We start from the raw sequence: 22,439 nt of genomic DNA on the forward strand, positions 1-22,439 counted from the left end.
ACCTTGAAGTGTAATAAATAAGAAGTCCTTGCATAGTGGAAGATGGCTTGAGCATTTTCAGTCTTCTGTTATAAGAAGCTGGTAATATCATTCAATATAGGTTACTGTGTTTTTAGGGACACATCCTGGTACTCTGTAGGTATCTGGTTTGTATATACAAGTTTAGGGTTCCTAGCTTTCCTTGGCCTGCAAAAGCAGTATCAGTGTTTCATTCTGAAAGGAGTGCAGGTCAGTCAGTTATTTAACAATATTTGTCTGAAGGATTATTTTGCTTTAATAAGGTTAATCTCTTTCCGTATGTAACTTTCTGACATATTGGTCAAGACATAACTTTGCTATGTATTCAAGACACTGAGTATATTAAAAAATACATCCATAATTTGTCTTTTCTTTCTTCTTTTTTTTTTTTTTTTTTTTTTTTTCCCCCTGGGATGAATTAAGACTCTTTTGATTTGCCTTAGCATTATTATAGTTACTTTATTACCTTATAGTTGAGGTAATACATTGGTCTCTTGTGAATAACGTGCTTACTATGGAATTTTATCATTCTCTGAACAAGAATTTGGCACGTCTGATTTGTTGATAAAGTTGTGCAAGGGCAAACAGATCACCTCAATTTTTTGATCTTGTGTCTAGGAGCTACTTTGAAATGAATGCTTCTATTAAATGCTCAGCATTATGCCAGTGATGTTCATTTCTGCTCTAAGAAGGGCTTCTCTGAGATCTTTGCAATCTTTGCTTGCTGTTAATCATAAAACACTGAGGGTCCAGCTAGTTATTAAAAAAAAAAGAAAACACACACACACAGAACTGTGGTGGAGGATAATTCTCACGGTGATTCTAGTTGAACTTTTGTAACATGTGCTCTGCGTTTACTGATTTCAATAGTTCCCTCATATCACTGACCCAGTGTCCTGGTTTGAGTCCAGGGGGCAACTGAGCACCATGCAGCTGTTCACTCACCCCTTCCACCCCAGTGCTGGGAAGGAGAAAATGAAGCAAAAGTCTCAGGAATCTAGATAAGGACAGAGAGTAGTGGCTCACCACCCATTAAGGTCACAGGCAAAAGGCAGACTCATTAGGAGAAGAAAAAGAACATCACTTTAATTCAAATGCTAGCAAAGACAACACTTAACAGACAATGTGGGACAGTGAGAAGCACCACTACATCCCCAAAATACCTCCCCCTCACCTCTCCTTTCTTCCTAGGCTCAGCTCCGCTCCGAATATCTCTGCCTTCTACCCCAGCAGCGCAAGGAGCAGGGGGTGGGGGTTACAGTCAGCTCACCACTCCTTCCTTCTCGGGAGGGGGTGAGCACTGCACATTCCTTCCAGCTTCCATATGGCTGCCCTCTCACAAGAGACAGTCCTCCATGAACTTTCTCTGGTGTGAGTCCCTCCCATGGGATGCAGCCATTGCCGAGCCGCTCCAGTGTGGGTCACCCCTGTGTGTTGCGGTCTTCCCAGCACCAAACTACAACAGCGGGGGCCACTTCTTCCCACAGGGTCCCAGCCTCCTTTAATTGCAGCCACCTGTCCCAGTGTGGGCTCCTCCACAGGCTGTAGGTTGGTGTCTGCTCCACTGGTGACCTCCAGGGGTGGCAGCGGTGGGGGTGGGGTGTGGCCCTGTCCTCTCTATGGGCTGCAGGGGTCTCTGCTCCAGCACACGTCCCCCACTTCCTCCTCCTTCCTTCCAGTGACCTGGGTGTTCACATAGGTGTCCTCCACCCAACCCCAACTCCTCCTCCCATGTTCCCCTTCCTAAATACGTTATTGCAGAGGTGCAGCCACCATCGCTAATTGGCTCAGCCCTGTCCACAGGTGGGTCTGACTTGGAGCTGGGGGAGCTTCCAGAAGCTTCTCAGAGGGGCCACCGCTGTATCCCCCTCTCCCACTTCCACAAACCCAGCGCAGCTAGCCAACCGGCCGGTACACTGATGAGATCTTTATGAGGCTGCCTGCATTCACTCATGTTAGTTCTTATAAGCATTTCGAGTTAACCTTCAGTACTAGCTTGGTATCTTTAAACCCCAAGTATCACATTTGCAACATTTGGTGAGATTTTTTTGGAATGTTAGTTTGCGCTGCCTTTAAAACATATTTCTGTTTGGGAAAACAGACATACATTTGTAAGTCTTGTGTGGACTCATATTCAGTGATTAATTCACAGTGTTGCTGAATGTCAGTGGTTTTATTATGAGAGGTGGTGAGCTAGTAGCCTGACTGTGTTTTTTGAAGAACAACTTGAGACAGAAATGGTACCTGTACTAGAGAAAAAAAAAACTCAAGCTTTTCTGTGCACAGCTCTTCTTGGGATTTCAGTATTTGTTTCCCATATGTACTTAAATGGAATCAGTTACTTTTTTTAAGCATTATGAAAAGAAAGGTAATAACTGTGTCTGGAGCCAAACAGGTTTTTAACGAAATCATAAAAGATAAGGTTTGTAGCCTCTCTTTTTGGGGGGAATATGGAGGACAATGAAAGTGATACTTGCCTTAGGAATGATGAGAGCAGTTGGAATGAGATGTCACACAGCCATTATCCTTCAGTTTGGGATTTTTTATTATAACATCAGATTTTTAAGAAGTTTAGTTCCTCAGCCTGTTCTTTGAAGGTGTCTCCATTGCATGACAGAACTGAGAAGTAAAAGGTGAAATAATCACTCTGTGAAAAATATTCTTCCATTTCACTGTATTTTTTAAATTATTTTTTTCTGTATGAGATTGTTCTCATTCATGGTGGTTGTTTGGTTCTATTTATACAGGGACGTGCTTGGACACTAGTTGAAATACCATTTGTGTTCCTGTGCTAGTCTGTGAACTTAAAGGGTTCTGTAGCTTACTGAGAGCTGTGGACAGAAGATTCAGCACTTCTCTAACTTTGAACCATTTTGCTATGCAGGCAAACACTGAAGTGTTTGGTATCTTACATAATTCTTATTGAGAAAGGATTAAATTAGTTTCTTATGTATTAACATGCAACAATTTAGGCTTTAAACAGCTGACAGGCTTTTATGGGTGGTTCTCCTCCCTCCTTCTCCCCCGCTCCTGTACAGCTGTGCAGACTAAACTTTGGCTGAGAGTAGTTACTGGTTAATTTACTGTGGTTTGTCTTCTGTTAGCAACATACAGTAAAATCATGTGACTGAAGCTGATGTATTTATGGAACCATAGTTTGGTTGTGAGGGTTGAGAAAACCTTAACATACACATAATACTGAAATGTAATATTTCATTTGAAAAGCGAGGCTGTGGAAAAATGGGTTGAATGCTTATTACTTTTCATTTTGGTGCTTTGTTTTATAGATTACCTGTAAGACTTTGCCACTTAGAACTCAAAGTCTCTGAATACAAGCTATGATATTTCCCTTTGTCATTTGAAGTAGTGTGTAACATTGATTCAGATTTGACCTTCAGAAAAAATGGACTAAGTTACTGAGTCCCTCATCTGTTGACTTCTGTATTTAGCACCATACCAATAGATACTGTTGCGTGGCATCAGTCATGTCTACTCAGAATGAAGATAAATTATTTCTGTTAACAAGAAATAGAATATTTTTACTCTCATTCAGTTTTGGGAAAAACAAAAATTGAGTAAATATTTGGACACCTCTAATCTGAAGTGAACTGTATTTGTGCTTAGAGCTTTTGTAGATCTTAAGGTTGCCTGTACTCATTTTGAAGCATGCCCACTGTTCCTTCTCTTAGTGTGTAGTTATATTAATGGTATTAAGTTGCTTAAAACTTAAGTTTAGAAACTATAGGTTGTGGAGATTTAATAAAAAGTCACCTGGGGCATGTAAACAGGACCATTGATTGCAGACAACTAATCAACAGTCCAGATAGAGTACTATATTATTGTAGCCATCATATTACCACTATTTGAGGTAATCTGCTTAGTCCTGAATAACCTATCTCATTTTGCATTGTGCTCTGTAGATGTATATTAAATGTATTTATTGCAGTTAATAAAATAGGGATGTTGATTACCACAGTTTGTGAAGCATATGGGGACTCCTATATATTCAGTCCTGAATATGCAATTCTTGACTTGTACTTGCTTGTGTGAGTGCAGTGCGTTTTGCCAGTGCTGCAGGCTTGATACAAACTAGGCTTAGGGAAAGGGATAGTAAAATGCATCATCTCCTCCTTGAAGAACTATAATTTTTATTACTTTATATTTCCCACAGCATCAAAAAAATCCAAGTATGAAGATGTTATCGACCTCAATATCTGTGCGGATTTATCCTGTTTACGTATCTTTATTAGAGAGAAAAAACATAGAATAGCTGAAATTCACATTGAAGGTAGGAACAAAACTTTAATCACAAAAGCACAAAACTTTGTAACCAGGATAGCCTCTAGATTTTGTATGTCTTTTGGGGTTTTTTAAAAGGTCTGGATAGCCAAGTGATCATGAAGAAAGCAGCAACAGAAGTGACTGCAAAATTAAAGAACATCATTATTGTGGATTCTGATGAGATGGCATTGTATAAAAAGGTATGCATTTACATGTATCTGATTTCTGAATGAAATATAGATGTTAAATTGAACTTGCTTTGTGGGCTCCACTCCTTAACTGTGATTCTTCTTTTTTTTTTTTTTGTTAATAATGTTTTATGTATTTTCTGGGAGTATTATTCTCTGCAGGCAGACTGATTTCACCCCCACAACAGGTGATTGTTAGGCTGTCATTGATTTTGTGCAACTGTGATGCCCAGCTGCTCATTATGCTCCTTAGTTCGTTGACTTTAATGGACAGAATTATTCTATCGGAGATTCCAACTGAATATTTTCAGATATTTCAAGGATTTTTGTTTTTATTTATTGTCGAGATATTTGAAGTAATAAAAATGTCTTAGAAATGGGAGGTGCTACATTTTATTTTAGAATTCAGTTTCTCCAGCCTAAGTTTTTACAGTAGAGATACTCTTTTTTTTCCAAGGCTCTTTACATCACAGGAAAAGAAGTCTTCAACTTCAGAATGATATCATATGTGAATGCTACTGATGGCATTGCGTATACAAATATGGATGTTGTTGACAATCGTATTTACCTAACTGTTGGGTGTATTCAAGTAGTTTTTGTCAACAAGTTCGTTTCAACTGTTTTGGTAAGTTATGTTTTCCAGGTACTGTTCCTTAGCATTCAGATAACATTGTCAGAGCTAGACAAGGGTAATGTGTCCTTTATAGGGTGGTGCCCATTTGTGTAAGAACTCTTGTATACTATTGTAAAAACTTCACTGGGTTTGGTGGTTGGGCTATTTGCTTTTCTTCTCCATTTGTTTGTTGTTGTGGAGTGTGTGGTTAAGCAACAGTATTTGCTATCATTGTGAGTAATTTTTTTCTTTAAATGGCTTATGGCAGCTTTTAGATATACACACTGTTCATTATAATACTGAAATATAAGTAATATACCATGAAAATTAATGCCTTCTCCATAAATTCTGCTAAGTAAATCCATCTTTTACTCTCCTTATGACTTAATAAAATGTAATTAATACAAGTCATCTTACAAGGTCATTGCTGTTACAATCTGATTTGCCAGATACTTAGTATGGAAATTTATTTTTGCATGTATGCATACTTTATCATATGGGGGGGGATATTATCCTATTAAAGAATTCAGAAAAAGTGCATAGAAAAGTAATATCTTAAGATGGTTTACTACTGAAAAAACTGTGATTCTTAGTGTTTTTGAGGAAGTGTCATTCTTTATAAAATTCCCAAGATCTGTATTCTTTTCTTAGGCTTTTATAAATAACTTTCAAGCTGCCAAGGAGGCTCTTACTGAGGCAACTGTTCAAGCAGCAGAGAAAGCAGCTACAGGTGTAAAAGAGCTAGCGGAGCGTAGTTCCCGTTTGGCACTAGATATCAATATTAAAGCACCTGTTGTGATAGTTCCACAGTCAGCAATGTCTGCGAATGTCTTGGTGGCTGATCTTGGTTTAATCACCGTGAAGAACCAATTCTTTATCGCTAAAACAAAAACACGGTATAATCTCCCGCCTGTTGTTGACTCTATGACAGTGAAATTGAGTGAACTAAAGTTATACAGGTAATGTAGTGTCAAAGTGTTTTGTTTTTTTTTTTTTTTTAAATTCATGTAGTCCTTTTGGGATACTGGAGTTGGATAACTTGGAGAAGTTGTTATCAAAATAATTAGTTAATGATTGGTGGTTGAATGATACACTATTATCTTGAAATGGAACAACAAATTAATAAAGGTTTTGTAAAGGCAGTTCAAATGTATGGTTTAGAAGAAATATCAATCTACACATCTTTAAATAGAAGCAAATGTTTGTTTAGGGAATACTGTGTAGAATATTAGACCTATGCATCATTCACTACTTTGCGACAGGTTATACCCATTTGTAAACAGCTATTTTGGTGGGGTTTTCAAGCTATACATAGGAGAAAGTTATCAAGTTGGATAGCTGTAAAGAGGTGTTTGAAAATGGACCTTGGTGTGGTGGAGTTGGAGGGTGAGATGGAAGGGAATTTTCAAATACAGTTGAAGAGTGCTGAGGAAAGAAGGAATTGCTCTTTAGTGGAAAGCAGGTAAGAGATCCTAACTTGCAAGAAGTTAGTATGTTATGTGCCTGGTATGTGCTTGATGTGTCTCCTCCCTGCCAAGAAAAGATATCTAGTTGGTGGAGTAAGGCTTTAACTAGAGATACTAGTATTATTGTGAAGACTGTTTTACAGTACTATTCAAAAAATGAGGAAAAGACAGAAATGTGTTTTTGTGTGTTAGAATGTGTGAGTGGTCAGGCTGGGAGTATTTTGTTTGTGTTCACAGGTCATGCTTCGAGCAGGGTTCATTGCAAACTGAAGTACAGCTGCTGCAGCCACTCAATCTGGAAGTAGCTGTTGAACGAAATTTAGCTGCTGCATGGTATAACGAAGTTCCTGATATTGAAATATCTGGCCGACTGAAGCCTATGAATGTAAGCACTCATTTCTGAAAGCAGCTGTTAAAATACCTGTGAAAAACTGATTCATTTTTCTGTCCCCCAAAGTCCAAATTCCTTAGGGTATTGTTTGATTTCAAGACATACAGGTCAAGTGGATTTTGTTGTTTCATAGGGAAGAAGGAAGTCAAGATCTTTCTGTTCTAATCTAAGCTCTGTATTTCATCTGTGATACTTCAGGCAGACTTTGTACTATATATTACTGTTGTTATAGGCTTCTTTTACCTGTTAGTATCTGTCAAGGAAGGATTGGAAAAAATAGGGGTTTGTGGGCCTGTTGATTAGTAGCACGATTACCTGCTGAATTCATGTCCATGACAAACTTGAGTATGAGTTAATGCATGTGCTCATTTAAAATTAACATCAGAAATATAAAACTTGTCAGCTGTATGAGGAAAACAAATTTGCCAAATTTTGAAATAGAACTAGTAACCATTACTGTAAAGTACGTTGCGACTAAATGTGGGTAACAATTTTGGGCAACTGTAAGTCAAATTACACTTGTATGACTTCTAACATTCAATTTCTAAACTGTAGCTTTGTAAAGAAAGTTTGTGGACAAAACCAAACTAATGTGTGAACGACTTCTGATTTCTAGAAGTTACTATAAAGGATTGTGTGGATTTGAGAAAAACATTTTACTTGGTTCTTTAGTCGCCTAAACAGAGATGAGATAAACCAAATTAATCTATTTATTTGTAAACTTAGATTTTTAGTTACCAAATGTTTAATTAACTGAGTTGTTCTGAGTTTAACAACAATCTTTTTTAAAGCTGATTCTCAGTCAGGAAGATATTACCACAATATTGAGAACACTAAATGAAAATATAGGTGGAAGCTCTGGTGCATCAGCATCTTTACCGGAACCAAAAGATACGACTAGCCATTGTAGTGATATGCATAGTACTTCACAGCACTCTGCAGGTAATGTTTTCTAAAATTATGTGTGGTCTAGCATTTTTAGGTATTACAGTCAATTTATTATTCCTGTTGGAATTGCCTTTATGGCAAGATGCCAGATTCAGTTGTTTATAACAGTATGACTCTATTATCTTGACATTGTGGTTTGAGTTATGCCCAACAATAATGATAATGAATAGGGGCAACTAAGCCACTGTAGTGAGTTTTGTAGCATGATGTGTTTTAATGCAAGGACTGTTTTGTTCTGCTGGCAGTAATGCACTGAGCACCTAAAAGTCTGTCAGCTGGATTTGGTGACATGCCAATGTTGGAAAGTTCCTGTGTTACTCTTTTTCCTTTGTGTGTGGGTTCTGTTGCTGTTCAGTTTTAGATCTGTTTGTCTTGCTGTAATGGTGGCATCCCTAAAAGTTGTTTGTATTCAGTAGGCATCATTGCCCATGCTCAGCACACACTAAAAAAAAAAGGCAAGTAAGGCTAAGAAAATAATCTTTTATTGAACTCTTCTATTAAATGTGAGAAATAGCAAAAATATGGCAAGATGAACAAACAAGGATGAAAGTAAACTTACATTCTTTGTAACATTCTTTCGCACAGTACCATGCCACATTAAGGGAAGTCGAATATTTATGTCTTAGAGATGGTAAAAATTGCATGTAGAATATGTAAGTGGAGTGTTTTATTTTCTCAAATGTTGTGTGATTTAGCTAAAAGTTTTGTTTGTTTTTCTTTTTTCCTTATTTGCAGTCAGGAAATTTTCTTTAACATTAAGTGTTTTTCTAATTTCTGAAAGGTGTAACTGTTGTAACATCAGCTGTGGTGGAATTGCATTCACCTATGAAAATAAAGACAACACTAAAACTGGACTTCAGATTTGACTCTTTGACTTTAGTATTGTATAGTCCAAATTCAAAACAGGTAAATACAATTTTGTTGCAACAAGAAGGAAACAGCTTTAAGGTTGCCTAGAGTCCTGGAAATTTTGAATAGGAATAGTTTAATTTATGAGCAGAGAAAGTGATTTCTAGCAATATTAACAAACATGATGGAAATGGTAAACAGCTATTTTAACTAAACTGCATGACAGACATTACAGGAAAGAAAATAACGAGTAGTGGCACATAATACATGACATCTTCTGTGATCTGAATTAAAATTTGTTGAAAACTTACCTTAGTTTAAAATACAGTTTGGGAATTAAAAAATGCAGAGGGATACAACCTGTTCTTTAATCACACACACAGGTGTGTGTGGACACATACATATATAAATAAAATTATGGAGAGAGATTTCAAATTTGTATTACAGTATGAATGCATTTTTATACTTATTGGTTTAAATTTACAAAACGTATCAGCAAATTATGAACTGAAAATATGGTAATATTTTATTGTAAAATCATGGCCTGTTATTTTAGATTTTGAACAGTTTTCTGATATTTGACTGGACCCTACATGATCATAAGAGACAAAACTCCATTTTTTATTTGGCACCTTTGCACATACTGTGTAATTTTAAACATCAAACAAACCAAAATTACATAGGACAATTCTACTTTCTTTTAAACGTTGTCTCCCTCTCTCTATGTAAGCTTTAGCAAGCTGGTAGAAGGGTAAAGCTTTGCTTTTTTTCAGTTTTCTCTGTATGTTACTTATTTTTGTTGTCTTTCGAATTACCAGTAGGTTTACTTAATGTTATTGTTGCAAATCTTACCAATTAGAATAAAGCTGTCTGTCATGCCTCTGTATGATTTCCATTACCTGTGAGGAAATGTGCAAACGTTTTCATTTGATATAAACAGGTTACAAATTTGGATCAGAGAGATGACCTTTTGAAGCTTGCAGAGTTTAAATTAGTGTTGATGTCAGCTGCTGTCAAAATGTTATCAGATGGTTCAATGAATGCTTCAGTCAAGCTGGCAAACTGCACATTAGATGATAAAAGACAGTCAATCCAGAAGGCTACGCCAAGGTCTGTATTTTGACATAAATTACTGTTTAGTGGAGTTTGACAAAGAGTTCTAAATGCTTCTATTTTAATATTCTGTTAAAACTCCAGTAGTTTTGGTGTAGTGATTCTTAAAGTACATGTTACTGAATGTTTATTAGTTTTCCTTGCCTTTTGTTCCATGTGTTGTTCACGACAGACCAATATAAATCTAAAAACAAACTTTAATTATGAAATAAATCAGACTTTTAATATGAAATTAATAAATGCATATAGAAACAAATTCCACTTTCAGCTTTAATAAGAGTAAGATTTTTTTTTTCATGAAGAGTAACAAACTTCAGTAAAGTATAATACTTTTGATATGTAAACAAGGAGTTATGCTGGTTTACCTTGTTAAAATGATAACGCTTTAGTTGCCAATATATGGGAGTTCAGTTAGTTTTGAAGTTTATATTACAGAATTTATGTTAATGTTTTTATTCGTCACGTTTTAAAATTTTTGGTGTTAATTTTTAAATTCACTCTTGTTAATATGTTGCAGCTGGAGTAAGAATCTTGAATGTTTTTCAGTATTTGTGGCTGTTTTTATTGTCTCATTAAATGCTGCCTTAATGGTTTTTCAGAATGGTGGAAATGAAACATGGATTTGAAAAGAAAGTTATGGTGGATATAAGCTATAAGCAGGGGAGAGATGGCACTATTCTTGATGTGATTGTTCAGGAGATATACCTTTGTGCAAGCATGGAGTTTCTACTTACTGTTGCAGATATATTCCTAAAGGCTAATGCAGAAAGTGCTGCTGCACAAAGAAATCTCAAACAGTCATTACCTTTAAAGGAGCAAGGTATATATTGGAAATATTTAAAAGTTTATATTTAAGTATCTGTTTAATTTTGGTGTTAAAATACTATCTTAAAAATTATAATACTCCTTTTATGCTATTTCCTGTGTTTGTGTGTATAGAACAGCTTCTTTTAACCATTGATGTTTCTTTCTTTGCATCATGGAAATTGGTTCATGTCCTTTCATCTCCATTTCCAAAAGAAGCTTTGTCTTACCAGACAAAGGTAATACCTAAAAATGTTTGTCTAAAATAAAACAAAATGGGAAAGGACAATTACAGCTGATGCTCTATAGGTTTGTTTGGCTATCTTTGCAATCTCAACAAAGTTTAAAATGATGATTACCAGCATCATAATTTTCATCCTCCTGAGAATGATGGAGCATATTATATTATCCTTAAATATTAATTCAGCCTGCCTGATACTGCTGCCTAGAAATTTTGTCATTTCACTTGTCCACTGTTGTATGTTTCTCCCTACATCAGGAAACAAGTTTTCAGTTCAAGGGCCCAATTTGGTCTTTCTAGGGCAGAACCCTATACGTAATACCAGCAATTAGTCCATCAGCACAGGAAATGGGCTATTTTTGCTTCCAGGCCTCAGGTAGTTCACATCAGGTCTGCAAAGCAAGTCCTTTCTTTTTGTTTTTGTTTTCTTTTACCCTAAATACCTTAGTTGTGTCCACCTCAGCTAAGCCTGATGTGATTTTTTCAGTAGGTGATCAAAAGCTAAACAATTTAGGAAGTCTTTCAGAAGGGTATATTGGTACTGCAAATGGTTACGTCAAGCACTAGTAAATGCTGCAGTATTTTCCTATGGAGAAATGTGTACTTTGCTGCTCCAGAGAGCAGAAAACATATCCAGCATTTTCATAAGATCCTGTCATAGATGGATGATATATAGTGAAGCTGATACACCTGCTCATGTCAGAGGTAGTAACAGTGGTGATGCTGTTATCCTTTTCATTTTGACAAAGAAGCTTTGTGGAATCCTTTGTTGTATCTTAAAGTAATTAGAGCTTTAACGGTTTTGTATCTCCAGCAAAGAGCCTAGAAATAAGCCAGTTGCAAGGATCTACAGGTTTTCTGACACCAGCTTTGCTAGATTTTATCACTACATCTTTAAAACTTCTCAAAAAGTTATGTAAATAATGCTAATTTAATCTTTGAACAACTTGTCTAATTTGATTTATATTTTTGAAGCACCTGTGCAGCCTGTATCTACAATGGAAATGAACATTGTTGTTAAAAATCCAGAGATTGTGTTTGTGGCTGATTTAACAAGAAGTGATGCTCCTGCATTGGTGGTTACAACACAGTGTGAGGTCTTCATTAAAAATAGCCCTGAAAGGTATAGCATGACAGCTGCTGTTAAAGAGATACAAATGAAAGCTTGCCCATTTCTTCCAGAGCAAAGGAAAGGGAACATTACTACGGTGAGTTTGCAAACATCCAGTTTATATTTAAAAGGTGCTGTGTAACTTACACCACCAGCATGCAAGTTATTTCTGAAGCTTTCATTATCAGAATCTGTATTACAGACATATGAGTAGAATTTTGTGGCTAATTTATTTGATTGATTTTATTCTGTTTTGTCTGATATGCCAAAAGCATCATCTTGATATGTAGCTTTGAGGTTTGCTTTGTATGACAAGCTAAAATTAGGAGCCTAGAGAAGTAAAATGTTAATAATCTCTTATATCCCATCAAAGCCAAATAAATATAATATTATGAATATACACTATTTCAAATGCAATGTAGTAAATTTGGAATACTTTCAGTCTGAAATTTTGCATTAAGTAGCTATGTAAGTGAATAACAAAGGGTCACAGACAGAATGGGTAGCATGTAATATGAAATAGAATATGTATGGTATGCTGTTCATAAATTTCTTTATGTTAAGGTCCATAGATCCATTATATTAAAACTGCTTGTTTATATTTTGGCAACAGAATCAAGCTTGTTAGTTACTGGCCAGGTGGGAATCCACCGACTGATGGATCTTCTTACAGCTTGTCCGCTTCTACAGCAGACTATACCTCGCTTAGCTCTGTAATGCTATTGTTGTGTCAGAAAAAAAATTAATTTCACTGTATATCCAACTGTTATCTGTGTCTTCAGACCATAGATGAATTTTTAAAAATTAGTCTTCTCAGCTCTGTGTTAATGGTTGCTCACTTCGGGGAGCTACATAGCTCCATAAAGCTATAAGCACAAATGACTGGAACTTCCACTTAATCTCTTTATCAGATACTTTCATAGCAGCTCAGTTTACTCCTCGGTTTACTTCTTGGGCAGACAAAGTCTTTGACTGCGTTAATCTCTGAATGATCCAGTAACTGAGAAAGTGATGCACTTGCACTAATAACCACAACACAATGCAAAGTTGCTTGACTTCTGTTTCCATAGCTGGCGAATGTGGCACAAATGTGATGAGCTTTGTAGAAAGCTCTTAGAAGGCTTTGCACCAAGCTTTTCCTCTCACAGGAACATCTTCTGCCAGAATCTCTTATCTCAGACTGTAGAAGCAGGAAAAAAAGACCTGTATCTGGGAGGATGCTTGTACTATAAAGAAGGAAAAAACTTCAGAGGACCTTAGTTTTGATGCTTAAAGCAGTACCTTTTTTGAAAGATTCAGAAAGTTCTCAATAGAATAGTAGAGATCAAAAATTAAAACATTCTCTGCAGATAGCAGCATAACTGCCCCTTTTGAAAACATGTATATAAGGAAATCTCTGAAGTCAGGTTTTCTGTAAACAATACAATTACAGTCTGGGAAAATAATCTGAGAAATAGATGGCCTTCTTTAATCAAGAAAGAAAATCTATGATATGAAGATATATGAAGATTATCAAATTTCTGAAGGCTGATACTGATGTGAAGATTTTATATTGCTTAAACTTTGTACATTAGTGATGGATGAATTCATCTTCCTGATGAAGAGATTTCCCCCGACACCCAGGAAACTAGCCTCTGGATTTGGAGTAGCACAACTGATAAGGCTCTTTCTGTACATTTGTCATATGTACCTTGGTCTAAAGAAGAGTATGTTATTTTTCATTCCTGGCTGTAACACAGAAGAAGGAAAAAAAAATACAATTTGACCTGCAGAGGATAAAATAATAACGTGGACAAAAAATACTGTTAGATCAAACTCACTTGGGAAAAGTGTGGAAAAACTGGTTCATGGTGTTTCTACATCCCTAGCCTCAGATTCAGATATGGACAGAGATGTCAGGAAAGACAGCAAAATCAATATAGTTTGAAATTACCATTTTTGAAAGACTTGTCTTCTCATGTAGGGACTGGAGAGCAAATTTTCCTGTCAATCAGTAGAGTCTACCTACATCAGAGTGCTTTATTAATCCCATAGCACTCTGATTTTGTTTGTAGTGTAACTTAGATTTGGTTTTGGTAAACCTTGGCAAATGGGAGTATGCAAGGTCTGCTTGTAAAATAAAGCTGGAACTGAGTGATTGTGATTCAAACAGTAATATATTAATGCAGAAAAACTGGTGTTTTAACTGAAAAGTCTGGTTCTCCTCAAAAGTCACAGGCATGATGACTGCAGTGTATTTGAAGACATCTGCAGACTTTACCTAAAGAATGGAGTTACTGAAGTGTAATGCATTTTACTGTAGCTGACATTTGAATCTTTAATGATTGAGAATGGCTGAGGTGATGCCTCTGATACTTTTTTCTTTACGTTTTAACATGTTATTAGTGTTCAGGTTACTCTTAATTTTGAGGAGTCAAATTGTGGTAACTTTTCCTTTCAGTGCATAGTATTTACACATTTTCGATGTGTACTATTTAGAAGTGTATGATTTTTAAAAGATTTTTTTTCTCTAACACATGTTTTTACTCTTTTGTGTAGGTATTACAGCCTTGTGACTTCTTCTTTGAAATGAAACAGTCAGGTACTGATCCACAGACAGCTGATCTAACGATTAAATCTCTAACAATAAAAGTAGGTAGACTTTCATTGTGCTTTTAGTTCTCTACTACTTCCTGCCCAGCAGGCTTTGAAGTTGCTTGTGGGATATGTTCCTTAAAAAAGTAAAATCAGGAATGACTGAAGTGAGGAATTGTTTCTTCATTAGGTCACCTACCTGTTTAGCATGTGACAACAAAGAAAATTGAAAACTAACAGTGATGTCACGTTGCTTTGGTTTTGGAATCTGTGTTTTATAGAATGGCTTAAAGTGCAGAGATAAGTTTTGAAGTGTTCAGATAGAGCTTCAGAGGTTGAAAATCTGAATAGGTTGAACTGTACCTTGTGGAAAGGAATGAGTTTTTAAATATAAGAGTCCTGTAGAGAATGTATATGTGTTGTTAGTATAACATATTTGTTATAGTTTTGTGTCTGAGAGTAGCTGACTGTTTCCTGTACTAGCTTCCCATTTCCAATTATTCCAACTACTTATTTGCAGGTTTCACCAATAATCATAAACACAGTAATTACTATAACATCAGCCCTCTATCAAACTACAGAAACAACAGAAGAAGAGATTAGTCAAATTCCTCCAGATTTGTGGAATAAGAAAGATATAAAAACCTAAAAATGTGGTTTCTTGAAGAGTCAAATGAAAATGAAGATACAAATCCAACTGCTGAACTGGTTCCCACAGGAGAGTCATTGAAAATGAATATAGAATCTGTTTTTCTAACACTTGAAGCTGGGGTTGGGCACCGAACTGTACCAATGCTTTTAGCCAAGTCCTCATTTATTGGAGAAGTCAAAAACTGGAGTACTCTAATCAACCTACGTTCTCGTCTTGGTCTAGAGGTGAGGAATCCTACGTAAGAAAGATTTTCTTAAGATTTTAAACCTGTTATGTTATTTAGTCAATAAAAGAAAAATAATCTGTATATCTGATGACTAAAGTACTGCAGATACATATTGTGGGAATAGGATGGGAATAAGGTGTTAATGTAGTTAAAATGAATCTGATGCATTAGATGTAATGTATTTATCGCAGTAATTGGTGTTATACAGTAAGTCTCAGATTTGTACTCTAAACAAGTTCCCAAAGGCCTGTTGCATCAATATTAAATTTTGGAGTAGCAACTACCTAAAACTGTTTGACAATTTTTGTTTAAGATTACAGTAGAATATACTCATGTGTCATTTCCATAAAATATTATGTGGTACCAGTATTGTACATAGAACATCCAAACTGGCTCATACTTGGAAATTAGCAGCATAAAATTCAGTGGTTGTTGTAGGTAGATTCTTCCCTATTTATAGGGCTTTAGACTTCCAGTGCCTACAGTTTAAGCCAAAATTACATTTTAAGTGACACATCTTACACAACTTATTTGGAAGTGGGTCTGTGCAGTAGAGACTTAGCTTCCTCATTTATTTCTCTAATGCACTGACTTCATCTTAAGAGGGAGCTGAAAGTGCAATCTGATTATAAATCTTATATTACTGAAGTAATTAATATACTTGTAAATCGGGATTTTAAGTCTTTAAAATCTGTAGACTTAGCAGTTGTCTGTAATTTCCTAATTGACTTCTGCATTTTGATAGGTACACTATTTTAACGAGATGTTTGGCGTGTGGGAACCTTTGCTTGAACCACTGGAAGTTGAAAAGACTGATTTTTTCAAACCATGGACTCTTGAAATCAAGGTATATTTTCCAAAGCTGAACTTAGATCTTCCATTTCAATACCTTAGAAGAAACAAATGTTTTGCACCTTTCATTACTGAGACTAATCTAACAATTTCGTTCCTTCCTGTTGATTACTGAGACTTTTTTTCCCAGTTGGTGAATGAAACCAGCTTTTCACAAGTGAAGATCCATCCAGACTCACGGATCTGTTAAATAATGTCTTTCGGGTGGCAAGCAGATTTAATTCCAGTTGCACTAGGTATTCATAATGGCTTTATATCAGTTTCTCTAAGGTTAGGTCATATGCTAATGATGTATTCCGTGACTTTGGAAAGATAGAATACCACTTGTCTCATTCCATGGTAGCGTCTATAGCAGAAATGTATTGGAAAAACGGATACTTGTTATTGACTAGCACAAAGTGCACTGTGGGAATAATGCTCTTACCACTTCAGTTCTGTCTTTCATAAGGAAATAGTCTAGATTTTGGTCTCAAAGTAGATAAGCATTTAACTAAGGAAGGGAGAATTTTTTTTTTTTTCCACTTTCCTTCTGTCTTAACTGTTCTATTGCATTGTTTGCTGATTTTTTTCAAAAATTTTCAAGTTTTTTTTTAGCCTGAGAGGTTGCTTAGAATGGAAAACCCACCCTTTTTCTTAGAGCTGTCATCAAACAACTTTCTACAGTAATGACCTCAGAAGGGTAAAATTATCACCTGAGATACTGGAATTAAGAAACTGTTATTAAAAATATTCCTAAGAATTTTTCAGAAATACACGACACCTAATGCAGGAGAAAGGTAGAAGATACTGAGTCAAGCCTCCCATCTTCTTGCTCGTATTTGAAATGTAACACTGGAAATAAAGAATTTCCAGAAATGTTGATGGCAAAGAAAATGTATTACATGTGATTTTTATTCTTTTCCTTCAAACAAATGAAAACATACAAAATAAATATTTGGTTTGGAAACGTAATGAATAAATTTGGGGTTACTGTTTTAAGTGTAGGAAGTCAATTATGTATAATAGTTTTTACACAGTGTTATTAGATATGTTAAGATGAATGTTTTCACATAACATTTACTGGATATGTTAGTAGTTAGTATGTAAGTATACGTTCTTTATTTTTGAACAATCATAAATTTTTAGCTACTATTATTGGAAATTCATTGAGTTCTGAAATATATCTTTTGCCTCTTGCCTTCTTTATTCTCTCCTGCTTTTGTTTTTATTTGAGAATAAGAACTTGAATAAAAAAATGAAAACCATGACAGAACATAGAAGTGGGAAAGGGAGAGAAAAAGAGTCTTGAGATGAAACTTGCTTCTACACAAGGAGTGGTCAGATAAGAATTCTTTAAAAATCTCCTTTCAGATGAAGAAGAAGGCTAAAAAAGCTTTGGTTGAATCAGATGCAGAAGAAGAAAACTACAAAGTTCCAGAATATAAAACAGTAATACATGTTTCCTCAAAAGACCAGCTGAACATTACACTGTCTAAATGTGGGCTACAAATGTTGAGTAACTTGGGCACGGTAAGAAAGATTATTTAGCTGTGCAGTCTCACAGCTGTTAAATGAACGTTTGCACAGATTGTCTTGATGAAATTTTATTCAGTATATTTGTGTTTTATATCTATACTTTGCTTTCTAGGCATTTGCTGAAGCAGCTAGTCAAACTTCAGACATCTTCAAAAAAGATCGAGCACCATTTGTAATAATAAATTCTTTAGGACTTCCCATCACTGTCTCGCCTAGTGATTCCTTTAGTGTCCTTAATGTTGAATTTGGAGCAAAATTATTTCATTTAAGAGATGGAGAGAATTTAAATATGGAATTTGTCAGAACTAAAAATGAGAGTGACCAGTTCACAGCAATGACAACTCTGAGTAGCAAGAGGTTTTACATTCAGATCTGTAAGTTCCGAAGCTTATACATACATTGTTTTTGTGAATACTGCATGATGCATAATACTGCATCTTGCACAGGTAAATAAGTATTGGGGGACTGCATAACATGGAAGGTGTGTTTCTTTGGATTCTGGATATGTGGCAGTATTTGAAATCCTACTTTAGTCTTTGTATCTAAAAGTTACATGTACCATGCTTATTAATTTTTGTAGCATATTTTTTCTACTATAATAAATTATTTAGGTAACTAGCCTTTATTTCATAATTTTACTGCAATCAAATATATGTGTTTGTAATCACACATTAATGCCGAATTAAGCTGCCCAAAATAATTTTTTTTGGTAGAATTTTGAGGCCTGTATATATGTGTGTTCATAGAAGAAGTTACTCGTAACGGGGATGTTTTTAAGAAAAGATTGTTTTAAATAATGTAAAGTAAAGTAAAACACAGTTAAAGCTAAAAGTAAAATTTAGCTATTTTTAATGGTTTATGTGTTAAATAGTTATGTAGATTTATTGTTTTTCAGCACTGGTTTTTCAGTCTGGTCTTGACCATATGATTTATTAGTTGAATTGTTTTTGCAATATGTATGAGCTGTACCTTGTTCATAAGCAATTACATTTGGTAAACTTTTCTCGTTAGGCACCAGTTTTATTTGCAGTGGGAAAAGCCACCTAAATATTTGAGTAACAGACTCATTTACTTTTTCCTGTAGTGAACAAAAAAATCTTTGCTGTTTCTTTAATATCACTGCAAGATTGGCATATTAAAAGTGGTGACTACTTTTTTACCTGCTTTAAATTTTTTAATAGATTGAAAGATACAGAAGATTCTGTTGAATGCACATTTGTGTCTTTCAAATGTATCTTTATGCTCCTTTTGAATCTTTAATTTCTCATCTTGTAAATCCTAGGTCCACATAATCATTCCACTGTGGAAAAGATTCCATTGACAAAAGTGGGTCGATGTATTTACAGTGTGAGACATGAGGAATCAGGTGTTGAAAGGTTCATTGTCTGCCAAATTGATACTGTTGAAGGAAGCAAGATGATAACTATACGTTCTCCTGTTCAGGTTATTATATTTCCATACATTATAATTTAATAATTATTTAAAATTTTTAATGAATGAAAATGTTCCTGTATTCTTTAAATACACATTTTAAAAAACATATTTTTAAAACTTATCTGAACAATTCATGTAACTTTGCTGTTGTGTATTATAAGGTATTTTAGAAGAAATTTTCAAGAATAAAAGCTTTTTCAAAGTGACAAAGGCAGGAGTTGGGTTGCGGGTGAAAACGGACCAGATTTGAGATCAGGATAATTCATCAGTAATGTTTTCTGCTACTAGCTCTAATTTCAGTCTTGTTGAACTTTTTGCTTTGTGTCAAGAAACCTCTCTTAACCTTACCTTGGTTCCACAAGGTTATCCTTCTATCAGATTATTTATTCTACTTCATCCTGTACCACTGATACATGAATTTCACGTTTAGTACCAAGTCAGCTGAAGAGCGAGCCCTTTTGAGCATCTTTTGATTTAGTAGTATTTTTGATAGACGTTACGTAGTTTACAAGTGCAGGGATGGTCCAGTGATAGTGTCTGTGTTACATTTCACTTGCTGCTTTTGCCCGGAGTGGTTTATGACTTGGTTAATAACAAGATTCACTGTTTATTCTTCCCTAAATTAAATCTTTTTTTTTTTTTTTTCCAGACCTAGTAATGCCATTAAATTAACCTGAAATAATAATAAAAAAATGTTTGCAAAGAACAGAAGAACTATATAGCCCCCAGATTATAATGGATGTTGGTGATTTAACCTTAAATAGATGTTGTACTTTCCCTTGTGCTTTCTGCTGTATAGATTTTGACCCACACACCCTTGCATCTGTTATTTGTTGGAGAAAGTTCTTTGGAATGTTATCAGATTTCCTTGTCTTTGGTTTTATAGGGCTTTATGTTTTTCCTTGAAAAGAATTTTACAGCTAATGTATTAATTTCATAACTAAATATAGCATTTAAACTGCACAACCAAATAATTTAAGGCAGTTTGCTGATATTAGGGACAGTTTTCTTGAAATACCTGACTTTGAATGCTAAATGGGTAAGATGAAAAATTAGAGTTCTCATTCTATGCTCTGTTAGGCTCAAAACACTTTATCTTTCCATTTTTTCCTAATGTATGTTGCTGGATTTTTATTTCATGTAGATAAGGAATCATTTTTCAATCCCATTAAATATTTTTGAGGAAGGAAGATGTTTAGGAACTGCTTCACCAGAAAATGAATTCAACATTCCATTGTCCTCTTACAGGTACGTTACTGCATTCTTCTTTTAGCATGGAATATGTTTATATGTTGTTGATCATTGTATCCATACTGTTATGCTAAACAAAAAAAGTTTCCCTTTGCTACTTAATACTGTAATTAATACTGTACTGTTCTTGGGTAGGATCTTCTTAGAGCATCTAATCTGAGTTAAACAGAATACTATTTCTTATATTGGAAGTCTTTTGAAATCCATTTTACCAAACAAATTAGCTAAATTACTTTAAATCCAAGCAAAGGTACTTCTGGAACATGGTGACTGCTATCCACACAGTACAGACCTTTTTTCTTAGTGGAGGAATGTCCAGTGATGTGTTACAACTTTTTTTTTTTTTTTAAGGCTCTTCTCGTTTTTGTGATTCTGAAGTAAAAAATTGAAACTAATACAATTAAACTCTATCACAGAGGTAGAAAAAGGCTTGTCAACCTTAGAACGACTTGACTTCCAGCATAGCTATGCCATTAGCACCTTCAAGCTAATACCCACTTAAAACTACAGTGAGTTTGTATGTATAATTTAGTTTAGCTGTCACCAGCTTTTAGGCAGATAAGTTTGCTTTGATTGTTTTTTATTATAGAGACTTTTTCCTTCTGTTTTCCCTCAAACACTCTATTTTTTTTTAAGTTGACAACTTTGTATCTTTTTTGTTAAATAAGTAACACTTTACTGTAGATAAGTTCATTAATACTTCTAACTATCTGTATTTTATTTAATAAGGTTTAGTGACATTCTGATTCATTGCACAGATATATGGGTAAGTTCCACTAAGCAGTCAGGAAATGATTGCTAACAAAAATGTTCAGCCAAGAAAGCAGCTGATTGGATTAAAGCAGTTGTCTTACAAAAACCATGTGTGTAAATAATCCATAAACCTGATGCTTTATGTGACTGGAAAAATGTGCACTTTCTGCACATCTGTCATAAGAGTGAATTGTTTATCCAGAGATTTTGCTTGGAGCAGGAATATAGCAGCACTTGTAAGGAAGTTCAATAGTTTCTTCATAAGAATCTCCAACACTCCCGTCTTTGCAAGGGAAGTATATGGAGTTATGGACAAAAATCCCAACTGGTACAATTTTATGATTTTTTTGGGATCCAGACCACCTTTTGCTTCCTCCTTTAAGTGAGAGAGAGGCTGGCAGTGAATTACTGTCAGAAATCTTCCAAAGTCCAAATAATACTAGAGTGTTTGTGTTGCATAGTATTTTTTCGTAATTGAAAAATTCAATCTCATATTGATTGTTTAAAAAATGTTTTCATTTACAGATCCGTACTGAGTTTGCAACCGCTAGCCAGTGAAAATGGAGTGGATGGAGAATATGATATGTGTGAAGGAATTACATTTGATGAAATTATGAAAAATGTTGATAGTTTATTACAAAGGAAATGCCAGTCTGTGAGGTCAACTAACCACTCACTTATCATCAATATTGTTCCTGTAAAAGACACGTTGACATCTTCATTATATGCAGATGATCAATGGGATTTTCCATATGTTGTTCATTTATGGCCTTCTGTTCTTCTTCGCAATCTTCTTCCTTATCAAATAACTTATTCTGTAGAGGTAATTCTTTAATGTTTAGTTTTTTGATAATGTTTCCCACCTAGGATATGAAAGCTGAGCAGCTGCTTGAAGTATGTTTATAAATGGATATTAAAAGAAAAGGCTTCTGTTAGAGTATTTGTGAAGCAAGTTTACAGATCTTGTAAGGGCAAGTCTGTACCCATTGAAATGGAACAGTATCAGAATGTGAAAAGTGGTGGTATTAATCATTAGTAATAAGTCATAGTTTAGGTACATATGCAAAGTAAAACTTCCACTGTACAAGTTTAGCCTTGTGAGAAAGTAACTTTCTGTTGCTCATGTGCAACTTGAGCCTAATTAAGCAGTGTGGTTTTT

At 35.0% G+C, this 22,439-nt stretch overlaps 1 protein-coding gene across 1 annotated transcript in view; it reads left to right on the top strand.

Moving 5' to 3' along the window:
- Positions 1-22,115, top strand: part of LOC122152898 (vacuolar protein sorting-associated protein 13A-like) — a 68,291-nt gene extending 46,176 nt beyond the window's left edge. Inside the window, 19 exon segments of the mRNA XM_042788006.1 lie at positions 4,190-4,306; positions 4,396-4,499; positions 4,945-5,112; positions 5,752-6,059; positions 6,804-6,951; positions 7,749-7,899; positions 8,687-8,811; positions 9,695-9,864; positions 10,467-10,687; positions 11,888-12,120; positions 14,562-14,654; positions 15,118-15,232; positions 15,235-15,473; positions 16,221-16,322; positions 17,678-17,836; positions 17,955-18,216; positions 19,125-19,285; positions 20,421-20,524; positions 21,806-22,115. Coding sequence (XP_042643940.1) covers positions 4,190-4,306; positions 4,396-4,499; positions 4,945-5,112; positions 5,752-6,059; positions 6,804-6,951; positions 7,749-7,899; positions 8,687-8,811; positions 9,695-9,864; positions 10,467-10,687; positions 11,888-12,120; positions 14,562-14,654; positions 15,118-15,232; positions 15,235-15,473; positions 16,221-16,322; positions 17,678-17,836; positions 17,955-18,216; positions 19,125-19,285; positions 20,421-20,524; positions 21,806-22,115 — 3,290 coding nt within the window.
- Positions 22,116-22,439: the final 324 nt, after the last annotated feature.

The sequence above is a fragment of the Tyto alba genome, unplaced genomic scaffold, assembly GCF_018691265.1.
Source record: "Tyto alba isolate M040663 unplaced genomic scaffold, T.alba_DEE_v4.0 Super-Scaffold_13, whole genome shotgun sequence".
In the NCBI taxonomy this organism is placed as follows: Eukaryota; Metazoa; Chordata; class Aves; order Strigiformes; family Tytonidae; genus Tyto; species Tyto alba.